This window comes from Melospiza melodia, chromosome Z (genome assembly GCF_035770615.1).
Source record: "Melospiza melodia melodia isolate bMelMel2 chromosome Z, bMelMel2.pri, whole genome shotgun sequence".
Classification (NCBI taxonomy): Eukaryota; Metazoa; Chordata; class Aves; order Passeriformes; family Passerellidae; genus Melospiza; species Melospiza melodia.
In genome coordinates this window covers 37395545-37411906 of record NC_086226.1, presented here as the reverse complement: position 1 = coordinate 37411906, position 16362 = coordinate 37395545, and the positions used below count along the sequence as shown (strand labels likewise).

The window sequence follows — 16362 nt, the reverse complement described above, 5'->3', positions numbered from 1 at the left end:
CTGTTACTTAGCAAAACCCCCGTGATTTCCCAGAGTTTCTGGGTGTACCTAGGACAAGGAAGTCAAAGTAACAGGTAGGTGGAACAAAGAAACTTGTAGAGCTGAAACAGGGACAAGAAATACAATTAGAGATTAAATTATAGGCAAAAAGAAAGGAACTACCTATGTATGGAAATAAAAATAAGAGATAAGAACTTGGGATCTTAGTTGCTATGAGAACAAAGGCAACCAGGACTGAAAATGTTCAAGAACTCCTCCACTTTTTCTTCTGGTAGCTTTCCAGCACACTTTTCCCTTAAATGACAGGACATGAGCTCATGTAGAACACAAGATTTACAGGAAGTCTGCAGGATGCCGAATAAACTTCAGAAAATAGAAAATAGTTTCAGAGCATAAAGGGACCTCCACGGGACCAACAAGACCTACAGAAAGGCCAATGTGGATAAATGTTCTGATGAGTCCATACCCAGAGGCACATAGCATACATGCTACCAAGAATAGCTTCTCTTTTCAGATGACTGGCCACACAAACAACAGCAATAAAAGCATGGGGGAAAGTCTACACAAAAAGCCTGTGTGAAGAAGCAAGAACTCACTTCAGTTTCAGCTGTCGCATATATTCCTCTCAGTGCCTCTGAGCTTGCACGTGTTGTTGAGGTCAAACTAGGAGGGAAAGAAGACAGTGTCAAAGCCCTGGGCATAACTACAGCCCCAACAGGGGAACTCTTCAACATCACAGCAAAAATAAATAGTCTACTCCCATGTCTCAGCCAAGCATTTGCCTGGATGCTATGATCAAGCACTAAGTATGTGAGAAGTTTGTCCTGCACTAGGTAGAAACCAGCCTGGCAGATGGCCACTGGCCAGCTCAGACTGAATCATGAGCTTAAAAGTAGGTCACTCCAGAAAGGTGATGAATTCACCATCTGACAGCAGCAAAATCTAAGTGCTCCAATTTGCAAGCCAGAAGAGATCTCCCCTGCTGTGCACAACCAATGCATTTATACTCAGTTCACAGCCATCGCTTTGGCTCAGCATTTCTGTAAAGGCTTTGCCAGCAAGCTCACAGGTCTCTGGCAGCCAGTTTTCAAAAGTAAATTACCAGCAACTGTTGTCAGTGTACCAGTTCCTAGAAATTACTTTCTTGCATGACTGCAGTTATCTGTGGGGGAATCTTTTCTAATTTCTTCTGACAGAAAACACTTCCTGCCCTGTCCTGCTCTTTCAGGATGTGAAATGCAAACTTCCCATTACCCACAGGAAGTCCTTGGTGTACACACTGAGCTTTGGCAAGCAATGCTTCAAAGCACGCTCCCTGAAGGTATTCTTACCTCCCCAGCTACATGGTACAGTTCAGTGGTAGGCTACATTAATATTGTCTGTGTGCTAAAACACCTCCCTGATGCAATGTAAGTGCCCTTCTAACATGAACTAGATCCATGATATCCATATTTATCTATTTTGTATCAGAACAAAATGGAACATGTGTATTTGATAAAGAGAAGAATAAGTCTCTTGTTTTCACTTCATAAAAATATGAAGGGGTTTCTGAATGTGAATTTTGAAGTGGACTGATTCAATAGCAGAACCTGCTCAAAAATCTCCAGCAGACAGGCAGTGCTGTCTCCTGGCAAGCTGCACAGCCAAAATAAATGACACACCACCTTTCAATCACTGGCAACTCCCTGTCCCGGAGCATAACTTAATTTATTGAAGTGAGCTGCAATAATATAAGATGAGCATCAAAGGTGAGCAGCACAGGGCTTTTTTTTAGAGCAGATCAATGGTAAATCCTGATGTCAATACTGTGGCCATCATTTTTTCAAAGGACACCCTAAACCCTCCCAACAGTTTATTTGTTTTAAAGACCTTCAAGGACAGTCATAGCTTCTGTCAGGAGGCTACAAAAATTTCAGATAAATTTTTCAGGTGAAAGTAACTGTATAGAGCTTTAGAGTTCAACAATGAGATTACTTGGGATCACGGAGAGGTGGAATTTCTTTCCCTCTGCCTCTACGTAAATTGCCCTATTTGATTTTAATGAAATATATTTGTTTCAAAAGTTGTATTATCTTGTTGAACATTTTTAGCTAAAACATCTAAAATTCTGAAGCTGAGGAAAATACAAACCTTCCAGCTCAGCTTTATTCCACACTTCTCTGTGACTTTGCATGAGGCCTGCTATAAGCCTTCACTCTTTGGACCACAACATTGCTTTTACAGAAAGGTAACTGCACAAACTCCCAGACTTACCAAGAATATAAAATGCAGCCAAACAGAATCGTAGTACCCAAGCCAGTAACCAGGTTTTCATCTCTGTGCAGGCCTTGACTGAATTCTGGTACACAGATTGTGATATTCCTGTTGTTTTCATCCAGGACTTCACAAACAAACAAACACAAAAAAAACCAATTTGCAGAGCTCATTTCATTCCATTTTAAAGTAGTCTTCAGACTGAAGGCTTTAACTGAATTTTTATTATCTGACAGTGGATAGATAAATTTCAGTTATTTCTGTCTAGTTCTTAGAAAGATCACAGAGAAAAAATGGGTAAATCTAGTCTAGCAGACTCTGTGTTTCAGACAAAACCAAAAATGTAACTTAGTAGGGTACTAAAATTTCCTGTCTGATCACAACAACAAACAAGGGAAAAAACAACTGTTTTGTGACCTAAGAAAGAGGAAGTTGGAAGTCTGCCAACACTTCACCCAAGACTACAAAACTATGTAAGACCAAGACAGTACAGACCTCAGACCAAAAATCTTTTTGACAGCAAGGATGCCTTGAGGACAACTATGAAATCCATACACAGTAAAAAAAGGTAGTGCCCTGTTCTCAGTCAAATCGATGTTAGGTAAGTTCATGGCAAACATGAGCAACAGGGCTGGGACCCCACAGTAAGTACCAGCCCCTCACACATTCTCTAGCACATGCCACTGCGAAAGTTGACAACCAAATGTGGAGTCCTTACCACACAGACAGGCAAAGAAGGAGCATCTCTGAGAGCAGATGACAACTGTGAAAATTCTCAGACATGGAAAGACAAGGAGGTCTGAGAGTGTGCTTGATGCATACTCTAACAAATGCAATAACCACACTTGAAATATATACAAGAAGAATTAGAATATTCCTTTAACTGCTGAAGACTTTGTGACAAGCATGAAGCAACACATGCTTGTCTGTGACAAGCATGAAGGCATATGATTTAATTCCACATATTACTTTCTTGACCTTCTTCTTTTTACACTGTGGACAGGCTTTTGAGTAACTCGGATGCCTTCTAAATTCAACTTTATATTAATTCAAAACATGGCTAAAGTTCCATAAGTAAATCTTACACCTAAATATCGTCTGGTTTACTTCCTAACTCTAGAATACTCCCGTGTGTATATCTGTACCTACACAAGTATGACAGACTTTTTCCCCCACCTCTCCCCTTTCTTCTTGAGAGATCTCTGTATAAACTTTTCCTTCCTGCCATAGGACTTATTTTCCTCTAGCTATTGTTGTTTCAGCTATTGAACACTTAAAAGTTGGGCAATAATAATGCAAGAGTGTACTAACTCAAACCAGAAAAATCTTCTCTAAGCGAAAAAAATGCTTCCAGTGAAAACATAGGAATCTGACATTTATTTGGGTAAAGGAAAGTTTGAATTGAGGTGTAAAGTCTTGCTCTGGTTTTGCTGTGCCAAGAACTTAAAACTCTAGTGAGTTCCATACTCCTGAACTGCAATACTAGTGGCTGAAAGGCAAGTGGAGTTCAAGAGCTCTGCTGAAGAACAGCACCATCTCAGCTGCAACATAACTCTGACACACAACTCCAAATCCTTTCTTTGAATATTTCCTCTCAAAACGAAATACAAGTGGTGTTCAAGTTTTTGTTTCATTAGGAGTCCAGGCCTACCCAGCAGACTAATTCTAGGAGGAAAAAGTGTCATATTAGTATCCACTTTGTTGGCCAGCACATGCTAACTGGACCTTGTAAACTTTTGGATGGAGCTGATCTCCAGCTCCTTCTAGAGGAATCCAAGAGCCATTTGTTCCAACCCTCTCCTATCATGTGACCTAAGACATCATGTGTTTTGTCATACTCAGTATTAAGACAATGTGTACTTGTCACAGGAGGAATCGACTACAAGACTTTGTGAAATTTGTTCACAGGAAATGGTGCAACAGATGCAACTCATCCAAGGTAAGTGAAGTGCTCCTAGACCAAAGCATTTAACACCCAGGGAGAGTGCCAATTGCATAGTCTCTTGGCTGCACAGATTTATTGGTACCATTTGCAATTTTTTCTGTGAAGACCAAACCCAGCACTTCTATATCCCTGAGTCTGTTAGTCCAGGTTTGCTAAATTCTTGCTTTTACTACACAACATGTTTAAAAGCATTTACATTGTGAAAAATGCATATTTTATGATTGGCATTTTGCAATCATTAAAACAAATATTATATGTGTTATGTTAAAAGGTATGCTGTATTAATTTTCTTAGGCTATAACATAATGTTAAAATAGAAACTTTGCTATGTAAGATACTTTTTTGAAAGAGAGGAATGAGGTACTCCCACTGAGATAGCAGCCACAGGACACCTAAATCTTTCAGAAAAAAATAATTTATTGCTCTCTTATCAGAAGGAAACTAACATCTTCCCGCCTCATTCAGCCCTGAAGAGTCAGGATTAAGAGGAAGAAGTTGACACTGACCAGACAGAATCCTGTGTTTGAATGGAATTTATGCATCATGTATGAGGTGTATGAATATGCAACAGGTTATTGTTTTCAAGGGTTAATTCTCTGTTAACTTGTGTCCTTTTTTGGGCTTATTCTGCCCAGAAAAAGACACCTAGACCATTCATAACTCTTTGTTCTTATTGTCTCATAATGTCGAATTTTTATTACTCTAATTTTATTACTATTTTTATAACAATTTTATTACTATTAAACTTTTAAAATTTTAAAAACAAGTGACTGCCATTTTTCACATACATGAAGCATTAGATAACTTACTTGTTTCTGGTGGTTTGCTGGATAGTGCTGAGAAAGTGAGGTACATGACATAGCAGCTGATGACTCCTGACTGCAGCAAGCCAGAATGGGGCTGGCCTTTACAAGAGTGAGGAAAATTAGTTATTTTTGTAGTCACTTTTGCAAACTGAAAAATAAATTTATATCTTTTAAAGAACAGCACACCAGTACTTTTTTTTCACTTTAAGAAGTTAGTAAGTGTTTGAGGCAGTTAAGATACAGTTCCACTGTCCAATAAAGAGAAAAAAGTCTATCCCTTAGTTCTAACGGCTGTTTTAGGAAAGCATTAGTGATTCCTGTGTAAGTAAAGAACCACCTCTGTGCTTTTGCAAAACAGAGCTGCTTTTCAAATGCTGCCACAATAATTTTATTTGCCTGTAAAATCTCTGTTGGAGTCACACTACTATTTTCAGCCCAATGTGTGCAAAATACTAACAGCACACAAAGTATAAAATACTGCTGGTAACTCCACCAAGCCCAAACTTTACAAACAATAAATCCCAAGAATTCAAACCTAAATAGTAAAAGAGTAGTGATAAGAGAGCTACCACAGCCAGACCTAGGTTAGTTTCACAAGACAGTGGCAGCCATCAGCAGGTGGGTGCTCTCTACACTGTGTGCCTGATGGCACACCCAGAACGTCTCACACCTCTGCAGTTTCAGCAGTCAAGCTGACAAGGAGCAACCTAGCACAAGGCAGATAAAGAGTCAAGAGCAGCGCCAGCTCTGAGCTACCAGTAGACTTTGTGCCCAGACATGGCTGATGGCACACAAGTGGGGCAGCACCAAAGCCCGGGAGGAGAGCAGGCCCGGGGACTCACGGTTCTGGACGCAGGGCGAAATGGCCACCAGGGACACCAGGAGGCACAGGCCGCCGTTCACCCCGATCAGCACCTTGTTGTGCAGGCAGCCCTCCGGGCGCGTGTAGAACAGAGCCATGAGCACCAGGGCTGCCACGGCAATGGAGTACAGCGTGAGAGTCACCAGGGCAAGCAGGCCGTTCCACACCTGCTTGTGGTTTGCCCCGGCAGTCCTGCGGAGAGAGAGACAAGCATCCTATCTTTGTCTTCCCTTGCCCAGAACATAAAATTCTAACAGCTGAAGAGTTCATATCCTCAAAGACAAAAGACAGTGTTTCCTTTCCCAAAGCACGCCTTGCGTCACTACACCAGCACAGATTCTTGCAAGGTTTCTACCCATGAAATAGAGGGAAACATTCCTTAGCATCCGTGTTTATCTTCTGTACTATCACAATCAGCTCCTTCTGATTATAGTTTTAGCCCAGTAATTATAATAATTATAGCCCAGTGCTGACTCCCAGAACTCCCATGAGTTCTCTGGGACCAGCCCATCAGCATGTCTCAGCTCAATATATCAGGCATTTCCTCAGCACCAGCTCCAAGTACCCCAGGCTGGGCTGGCGAGTGGTGCTCTCCACACAATGAAACCAGAGGTTTATTGCTCATGGCATAGCCTCTCCTCTGCTCCTTGTACTACCTTGAAAGTTTTACTACTCTTTCACTCAAAAAGCCTCCTCTCTGTTTGAGTCCAACCAATGGACTCCCTCAGCTAAAGAATGGTTCATCTTGTTTTCCTTTCTTCACCTTCTAAACATCTCTTGCAAAGCCCACCAGGGTTTAAAAGGAGCAACTAAAACAGCTGTTTTGAAAGAATGGGCTGTTTTGTAGATGGAAAGTCTTTTCAGTGGGGTTTTTTTCCTGTGGTTTTGTGGAAACAGGATTTATTTTAAAAGACTATCTAATGTAAAGAGAGCTAAAGTTAAAGGCTGGTGCAGGAATTCTTTCATCCACAAAACACCAGCTACAGTAATTAGCACTAAAAATATCTGTGGTATAAGGAGTTCTCACCTCTTCCTCCCTGAAACAGGAATTTATCAAAGCCGAAGGATTGCTAAAACTCTTTCTTCGCAGGTATTTTAATGAGAACAAGAAAGAGCTGCAAGAGTTTGTAGAGGAAAAAATGTGAGACAGAAAGGGTGGAGGTGGAGGCAGGAGAATACATGTGAGAAGAAAACTTAAATATTTTAATTTGATGCGAGGCGAAGGGCTAGGACAGTAATAGAAAATATACTTGAACCAAAAATGAAGTCAATGCCCAAATATTGTATATCCAGGTTGATAATGGAATCTTGCCTATTTATATGACAAGAAAGAAGCTGAACACAAATTAGCTGTCTTCATTTGAGAAAGAAAATTGACGTGCATTAAGCTGACATAGACAAAGCAGGATTTCTCAGTTCACAACTTTGCACATGGTTTCACTATTACATTTTTGCAACTCCAGTTTTATTCTCTTGCACCACTCCACTTAGCAGATGTATTTTCATATAAAATATATAATAACTTTAAAGTAAGAAATTTTTGCATCCAGACACACTACTACTTAACAGAAGCCAAGCAGTTCAGGTAAGAATAAACCAGCAGAGTAGAAGTGAGCAATAAGGAAACATTTCTGTTGGGCAAGGAGAAGGTAGATGAATGAAATATGAACAGGTCTGATTCAAGTGTCTGCTTTCAAAAACTACATCCAAGACACATCTACATTCTTTGTTACGAGAAAAATATCAGTCAGGAGTCCATCAGAATTTTAGGGAAATAACTGCTTTCCCAACACATACCAATTTTTATTCCACTTGTGTGCGAACTCAACCAGCAGGATGAGCTGAATGGCAATGAAAAGGAACCCTCCTGTTGCTCCTACATAGCGCCAAGCTGCAAGGCAGAGAGGCAGAAAATAGGTCAAACGCCCTTCCCTTGAGAGAAAATGGATTTATTGTCTATGCAGTGAAGCTGTTAATGTGGTTGAATATCTCAAGCTCATCAAATGTAGCAGGAGATTTCAGATGAAAGGCCAGCTCAGTTAACTCAAGATTAGCTCCCTTGTGAATTCAGCTTGCAACCCGCTACATTTTCAATATAATCATGTCAGGACAGCTACTGGGTTTCCCTAACCTAGAAAATTTTGTGGAGCCTATGAGTTACTACGTTAAGACAGAAAATACTGAAACCTTTATTTGTGACTGACAGAAAGGAGGTGGTGTGAAGGCTTTCCACAGGAATCTAAACCCTGAAATTGAAGGTACTGGAACCCAGTCATTACTAAAACTGGCAATTTCTTCTCCTCCAGATTCCAGTACCACAGAAAAACAAAGGTGGGGTTTATCTATTCACAAATGCTGTTCCGAGCCACTCCCAAGGAACACTTAGTATTCACTGACTGGTTTTAGGACAGGTTATTTGGGTACTTAACTGTTGACCTATATATACTGCATTTGGGCAGCTGCTTGGATGTTTTAGACAACAGATTTCTTACATGCAATATCAGAATACCTATTTTAATTTTTAGCTGTATATACAGCTTGTGCTGCTCTGCAGTACACAGCCTACAAATTACTCCAGGTGTGCAACTGATTTCAATGAAGAAAAGACCAAGGAAGTGCATTAGCAATATTCAGCCATATCCTTCCATTGTGCTTTCCTTTTGAAAAAAAGCCTGAGTAAGTTAAGTGGAAGGATGGAACAGTCAGGGCTCATTTCCATTAACAGTTGATGTAGAGATTTTTATTTTCTTACTCTATCGTAAGCTCATTATTTAAAAGCAAGCAAAAATGTCATTGTTTGGCTTGCTAAACATATTGTATGCACTTGACAAGCTTCCTCAAACATACAAAACAAAAAACAAGATAAAATTATTCTGTAAAAAAGTACATAAAAACCAGCAGGGCACAAAGTGGCATGTGTATTTGGGAAAGGAAGAGTAGGAAAGGTCAGATCACCAATGGAGTGAATAATTAAATAGACTCTCCTGATCTCCCTCTGCCACAGTATACTGCAGACATTTATGGATCAATCAAAATTAAGATCAGCATAGCCAGAGTGGATTTAGCACTACAACCCACAGAAACCTACTGCTTGCATATAATCTTCCTCCTCCATGATTAACAAACTGCTTGGGAAACATGGCAAGAGATTTTATTTTTCAAGAAAAAAAAAAAGCAAAAAAGCAGTTGGGAGAATGACCCTCTCCCTCTAAAAAAAACCTAAACAAAACCAAGCAACCAAAAGACAGTGTAAGTTTCTTGAAAGGAGGGGAGAAAATCCCACAAACATATCATACCCAAACCATCTGCAAATTTCAAATTCAGGGGCAGACTAGAGGTCAGTTTAGCAGGAGTTGCAGAATACAGCTTCGGAGTGAAAAGTCATGAGCTAGTTTGGGAAAGAAAGCTTATAATGCTGTATCTCCAGACTACATTAGACTGCTGTTGAGAATCAGCACAGAAAAATTCTGTTTCTCCTCTTCTGCAAACACATCAGTTCCTGAAGATGTTTCACCATGACAAGGGTCACTTGCAAAGATGACAGGCAGTCTCACCTGCTCACGGGTACAAGGCATTGCACTGCATCTACATCTAATCCAAACAGAATGGGTCCTAAGGACAAACACATACAGCCAGGCCACAGCTTCAGAGAGGACATGGAAGAGAGCCTCAAACTGAGCCAGGGCCAAACAAACAGACAGCAGAAGCAAGAAGCTGAATTATAACTGTCAGTGGTTTACTTGTAGTGGTTTTTACTTTAGTTTCCCAGAGTACTGTGCTCATAGTCTGCCTGCCCACTCGATTCTCTTCCTCATGTTACTCCTCCCTCCTGCCCTTTTAAACATCCTGGCTAGAGCAGATGGGCCTTGAGAACAAGGTAACCAAGCAAGTCTTTGTGGAAGCAGGCAGCATACACACCTGCTCCTTTGCTCTACTGATCCCATCCCATTACCCATCACCTGTTCAGACCCAGCAGCTCAAGTGCTTACAAGGACCTGCAAGATGTACTTACTGCAAATGTAGGAGAACAAACTCATCTTGGTATCACCAGGATTTTTGCTCCTAGCCCACAAGATTTCTGTGATAAACTCCCCTCCCAGCTGGCACTTCAGTACTGGGCTAGCACCAGCATGCCTGTGCCCTGCCAGCATTCCTTCCAAAACTGGAAATGCTTCTGATATGGCATCCTCAGCAGAGCACATGTACCAGGGCCCAAGAACTCTAATTTTACTTTACTGCATGTACATCCCCAACCTGAAAACTAACAACATTCCAAATTCTTTTGGGGCACTGCCAGTTTCCAGTGTCCAGCAGTGCCCAGCAGGTTACTGTGCCTCCTGGAGCACTGGCATCTCTCCACTGCGCAGCCTGACTGCTGCACTATGCCAGAGCTACCCTGCACAAGCCAAACTAATAAGCAGCTCTGTGTTCTTGAGTGAACAACTCCTTCTGCACCATTATAGTTCCATATTTCTTAAAGAACTGGCAAGAATTCCTGAAGAATTGCTGCAGTGGTATCGTTACCTACCACTTTGGCCTGCTCTTGGTCAGAAAAAAAACATGCTGCTCCCTGCACATTCACATGAAGACCATGTAGTTTGCACATACAGTGTTCCCCCCAAACCCTGGTTTTGCATCTGCCCTGTAAAGGCTTTACTTGAAGAAACAAGGCAATATTCATGTTGATCAGACTTCTCAGATTTCTAACCAGTCACAAGATAGTAGAGAATGAACCAGCATAACAAAAATAAGAGGACATACCATTGAGGAAAGTGTCCTGATCAGGAATGAAGAAGGCTCCTGAGCACATTGCTGCCAGAACTATAAGTTTGATAAGCCAGAATCTATATGAGAGAAAAAAACCATCTGGTTGTAATAGGAATTAGAGATTTTCAGCTTTAGTACCTCAAGAAATCTTTATTTAAAGAGTAACGAGGAAAAAAGAACATCCTTTGATGACTGATTACCACTTTACTTAGTTTTCACTTGACCACATTATTTCTAAAAATAAGAGCAAAGTGAAGATTTTTGAGTTGTGGGGTTTTTTTCTGCCTAGTACTACATCTAAGTAGAAAGTTTGCGGCACAAATTTGTGAAGAGATGTTAAAATTAGAGTGGAGATGTTAAAATGTTAGATGTTAAAATTAGGCAATCAAATAAAAAACTCACCCATTATGAATGTATGCTCGGCAACTTTTGCTGTTGTTAATTTTGATGGTGAACAAGAAGAATAAAAAGAAGAAACAGGCCATTCCAAAACAGACTTTGTACACTGCAGAGTATCCCACCAGCTTCTCACACATCTCACCCGCCTGAATACCCTTGCACATCTGCTTGTAGAAGGGAATCTGAAAAGCAGAACACATTATATATAAACTGTTAGAAAGGACACAATGCACACATAAGCACGTCTACGTCTGGGCACCACTGACTTTTCACTGGCTTCATTTAATACCTTTGACTTTTGACATCCCTTCAGCCTGGATTTCAGGGTTAAGGGGATATAATAAAATCCAAAACATAAGGGAATGAACTCTTCCAGAGCCTTCTCTCAATTCTTTACAGATCCCTTGGGGTACAAGTCCACTTTCCTTCAGCTCTCCTGGTTCATGCCATTACTGCTTATTCCCTCACCCTAGGGATCTTCTCCCTTCTTCCCACGCTGTACAGCAAGAGACTCTGATTGCTTCAGTAATTCAGCTTACGTGAGACACACCAGGGGCTTGTGCTGCCCTGGCTGCAAAGGCAGACTGAAACACACCCAAGTGTCACAGGGGCAGCAGCCACCCTCCTCTCCATCACTGCTTCTGACAGGGAGCTGCGCCAGATGACCTGATTTTGTTTTAAATTAACAGAAAGATGGAATATTCCTGCCTCTCTTGACTCATTAAATATTTGCTTTTGAGGCCTTTCCCCCGCAAAGGGGAAAACAAACAGCTGCACATTCTGGCTTCAGTTTCACCGCATGAATATGATGCTGGGTGCTCAGAAAAACAGGTCTTGTGGCCAGGACCCGCTGCTGTGAGGCACCTCTGTGTAGACATGGGCTCCTCACAGCCAGAGAACCATTCAGCTGCACAGAAACACAGGAATTTAATTAGAAAACCACTATCCATTTCAAAGAAAAAAAGGGCCTCTCTGTGTGCTTACAGCCTTCAGCTAAGGCTGGTAAGACCAGTTGAACAGCATTATTAAACCCTCTGGAGTTGACTGCTGCTATCCATGCAGGTGACTGGAGGATAGAGAAGCCAATGTGCAGCAGGACACAGCATGCACAAATCAACAGCTATGGCAAAGGAAACCCCTTTATTCAGCAAGCAGGTCAGTACACAAAGCCATGACAATGAAAGAATAACAGGGTCTGCAGGCTAGGCATCAGACAGCATTCCCAGCTGGGTAGAAAGTCCTTGAGATTCAGGAAACAAGTGATAAACAAGTAAACTGCCAGCTTCCAGCCACCAGGCTCTGAAAGCCTACCTCTCTCAGCAGGGTATGCAACTCCAATCCATGTTCCAGGACTCCAAACCAGTCAGGGGCTCAACAACCCTCCTAGCAGTTTCTCAAAAAGAGGAGCTCACTGCAGCACTTGTGTGGCTGAGCTGAGGATAGCAGACCTTACTACAATTTGGAGCTGATTTTTTGGTGGGCTAGAACCAGATGAGGAGATGAAAACTGCTGTTTCATCTGCTGTTTCATCACCAACAGCACAGCTCTGTGGTGTTACAAGAAGGGACTCAAGCTGGGCCACTCCAAGCTGCTCCTTCAGCAGTAACTCAGAGGTTAGCAGCCTCTGCATAAAGAACCTGGACATTAAAGTAACTGTGGCTAACCTTCATCCAAGAGTTTTTGGAAAGCTCCTGAGAAATTGTCTGGAGCATCAGCGACACTTTTCCCAGGTCTTGGAAAGCAATGAAATGTCTGACTGGGAAAATATGCCAGCATTCAAAATGAGCAAATGGATTGAATGGAATAATTATGAGAGCTCTCAAAGCTACAGTGATGCCAGGGCAAGCCAAGGGGTCACAACAATGCCAGGGAAAGCAACTGGGCTATCAATTAATGCTTTCCTGTTCTTTGCTTATAATAACCATCAACCAGGAAAGGTTAGAGAACAGCATAATATTGAACTAAAAATAGTTCTGGGAAAATTACTTATTTGTTTGACATCCATGATAGTACTCACCAAGGAGACAGATTTTTACAAGATCTGTTCACTTTACTTACAAGACTTTCAGAACAAAACACAACAAAACAAAAATATCACAGAACCTGATTAACTGACTAGCTAATCAGAAACAGATCTATGGGTAGCCATAAATAGGCACCTTCTTTAATTGCATAGGTTTCTACAGAAATCTTGATGGGATTTTTGAACCTATACATTCTTTCCTCCTGTAAGTATTAACTTCATTACAGGTCTGGCTGAGAGAAAATGGATGGATTCACAAGAACAATAGCTCAGTTTGCCCTACATAAGCAACAAAGAGTTTAGCCACCATGTAGTATTCACCACACTAAGCAGTAAAAAGTGATGGCCACAGAAACAGTCCCATGAGACTGAATGGTCTTTTAGGAGACCCATGGTCCTGAAGGAACAAAACAAGAATAAAACCAAACTCTTGGAGACCTTAGGTGGAACACACAAGCACAGTGCTGGGAGCAACAGGACCAGTGCAATAAAAACAGTATGTTTTTGTGAAAGGATGGTCTATTGCTGGGAACAATGTATCAAGGCTTATGTGACTTCGTTGACAGACAAAAAAGACTAAAGTTTCTTTTCAATCTATATCTCTGAAACACCTTCGGCTGCTGAGAAGGCTGCCCACCCTATGTGCTTTACCATGCTGGGTATTTTCGACAGCCATTAAGTCACTTATTTGTTATTTGCCAAGATACAGTGAAATAGCTACTTTTGTACCTTTAAAAGCAGCAGTAGTTAAACTCTTTGGCCTCGGAGCAGAGGACAAAGCATTCTTGTTGCAGAAACTCAGTATCCGCTCCAATAACACGAACGCCTCAGCTGCTGTGCAAGCAATGATGTTATCACAGCAAAGCTGGCCATCTTCCAGCACGCACTGCAGCCCTCAGAGGTGATCAACATCTGAGCAGCATCTACAGAAACGCGATGTCCTGAACTTGCTCTCCTCTCAGTGCAAGCTGCAAGCACACAGAACCACCGTGGTGCCTGGCCAGCCCCAGGTGGGGTCTGTCAGCACCTGAATGTGCGAGCGCAGGAGTGTGGCAAAGCACATCCCAGGGGAACAGCAAGGGAGAAATGTGCAGAAACAGCCCTGGAGGACCCTGCTTCCACCTGGATGTCCTCTTCCAAGGAGGGAGAATATGGCAGGCAAACTTCGTTAAGGATGCATGAGTGAAAATCTATGTAGGTGAGAAAGCAAGGGCAAAAATCCCCACGTAAAATCACCTGTCCTGAGCAGCTGAGAAATTAAATAAAAAAACCAAGAAACAATCAGATCAGAACACATCATCATGAATCTATGGCTAAATTTTTATCAGAAATATGCAAAGGGCATCTGCACTCAGAACCCTTATTTTTGGTAGCATATTTGGTGTTTAACATGCAATAATGCAGCTAAGAGCCAAGACATAAACCTAGCAGGGGAAATAAGGCTGAAAGTATGTTTTGCTGGAACATGTGACCACCTTGTACTGAAATGCTTTCACACAACTAAACTGAGGTTACTGGTGTTCATTTTCCGGAAAATGTATTTCTTATTTTTCTTTTCATTAATTAAGTAGGACATGGATACTTTTAGACTGAAACCATTAGTTTTGAAAGAGCTTTAACATTAAAAATTTAAATTTTCAAAAATCTAAACATTTTTTTGAGAGACCAAAACAATTCTTTCCCTTTTCTTCTCTAAATTATCATTTCCAAGCCTGTAAAATGCAATTTTTTGCTTCAACAGAACACATGTGAGTAAAGCTGTATCTGTTTTTTTAAAAAACAGTATAACAGGAATAAAGAAATAATATATGGATCAAGGTATAGAAGCACAATATGCAGTGTAATTCCATATTGGTCTTTTCTGTATTTCTGTCCCTGTCACTGGGCTCACATGTCTTGATTGGTGAATACCCAGTCTTTTGCCTTGATATGCAAAATTGCTATTGCAAAATCTATTTTACATTTTACTATCCGAAATTTTTCTGCAAATAACCACCAACTTCTTCCCTGTTCCTCCACTGCCTCTTGCTTCTTTCCCCAGAGGTCTACTACTGTATACTTGGGAACGTACAGCAAAACAACCAAAGAGAAAAAAACACCTCTCACTGACAAACAAGAGATTCCTTCCATGTAAGATCAGCGTGAGTATTTGAACTAATAAAGGAGACACATGGTTCCTTGCCGAGATTACAGCTCCAAAAAGGACTGCACTACAGTTTGAGATATGACATTCTTTACCTAAATACAATTTAAAAAAAAAATCTGATTAAAATTAATCAAAATCTGTTTTCTCTCAAAAAAAAAAAAAAAAAAAAAAAAAAAAGAAAAAAAAAAGAAAAGAAAGAAAAATAAAAAGGAAAAAAAGAGAGGGTGAGGTCCCAAAAGTATCATGCAAAGCATTTGCTTACAGTCTGGCTTCAGGAGCTGGGAGTGTTCCATGACCCGGCCAAAAGCAAAGGAATCAGTAAGTGCATAGCACTTCCAAAACACAGCTCATCACTGAGAAGCTGAGACTGGTTAGTCTGAATAAGTATTTCCAAGGTGCGCTCTATCAAAACTGTGCTGAATTAGCATCAGGGGTCTTTGAACTCTTAACAGCCCTGAACATAATTATTAAATTAGAAAGCAGATAAAGAAAGCCTACTTTCAGATGGTCCATTTCCCATTCAAAGACATCAAATGCTCTAAACTAAGACAGTGATTATCCTTCCACTTCAAGCTAACAGCTACTCTTTGTGTCATTTCTTCCCACACTGAGCTTTCAGGACTATGAACTGGAAAAGAAATTTGGCAATACTGAAAAGCATGTTGTTGAAGGCTTCTTGAATCACTTCTCTGTTGGATAAAGAGTATTTTTTGTTAGGGATACAAGCTGCATTAAAACCACACTACTGATGGAAAAGAACTTTATGAAATTTGGATATAAGCACATAATTTGTCTCCCACACACTTAAGTTCCTTGGGTTATTCACTTTATTGCCAAGCTAAGCATCTAGTAAGTCAAAGCAATTCCTGGCAAGCAATTTCAGCACACACATGTTGAGCAGTTTTTAAGTCACAGCTTACAGGCAAGCATAACGTCTGTCCCGGGTGCTCCTACAGGGTGGTCATCAACTTCTGGTGGCCTGGGGTAAAATGGGGCACTAGGATAACTCATGCAAAGTGCTATTAAATGAAAGAAAATTAGGACAGAACATACAAAGAAGGTACAATTGGAAGACAGAAGGGTCACAGGCAGCAGAGCACAGAAGCCCCCAGTCAGCCTGCTGTAAACCCACAGGTTCATCTGTGTTGCAGGAAGGGGGTG

General features: G+C 41.0%; 1 protein-coding gene across 2 annotated transcripts in view; it reads right to left on the bottom strand.

The window, feature by feature from the left end:
• The window catches only part of SERINC5 (serine incorporator 5), a 40535-nt gene that overhangs the window by 10241 nt on the left and 13932 nt on the right, over nucleotides 1–16362 (bottom strand). For both annotated transcript variants that reach the window (XM_063181042.1, XM_063181043.1), the window contains exons 3-9: nucleotides 11036–11214; nucleotides 10628–10710; nucleotides 7664–7757; nucleotides 5847–6058; nucleotides 5008–5103; nucleotides 2254–2380; nucleotides 597–663 (exon numbers count right to left, since the gene is read on the bottom strand). In XM_063181042.1, the coding sequence (XP_063037112.1) occupies nucleotides 597–663; nucleotides 2254–2380; nucleotides 5008–5103; nucleotides 5847–6058; nucleotides 7664–7757; nucleotides 10628–10710; nucleotides 11036–11214 (858 nt within the window). The remainder of the gene's footprint in view (nucleotides 1–596; nucleotides 664–2253; nucleotides 2381–5007; nucleotides 5104–5846; nucleotides 6059–7663; nucleotides 7758–10627; nucleotides 10711–11035; nucleotides 11215–16362) is intronic.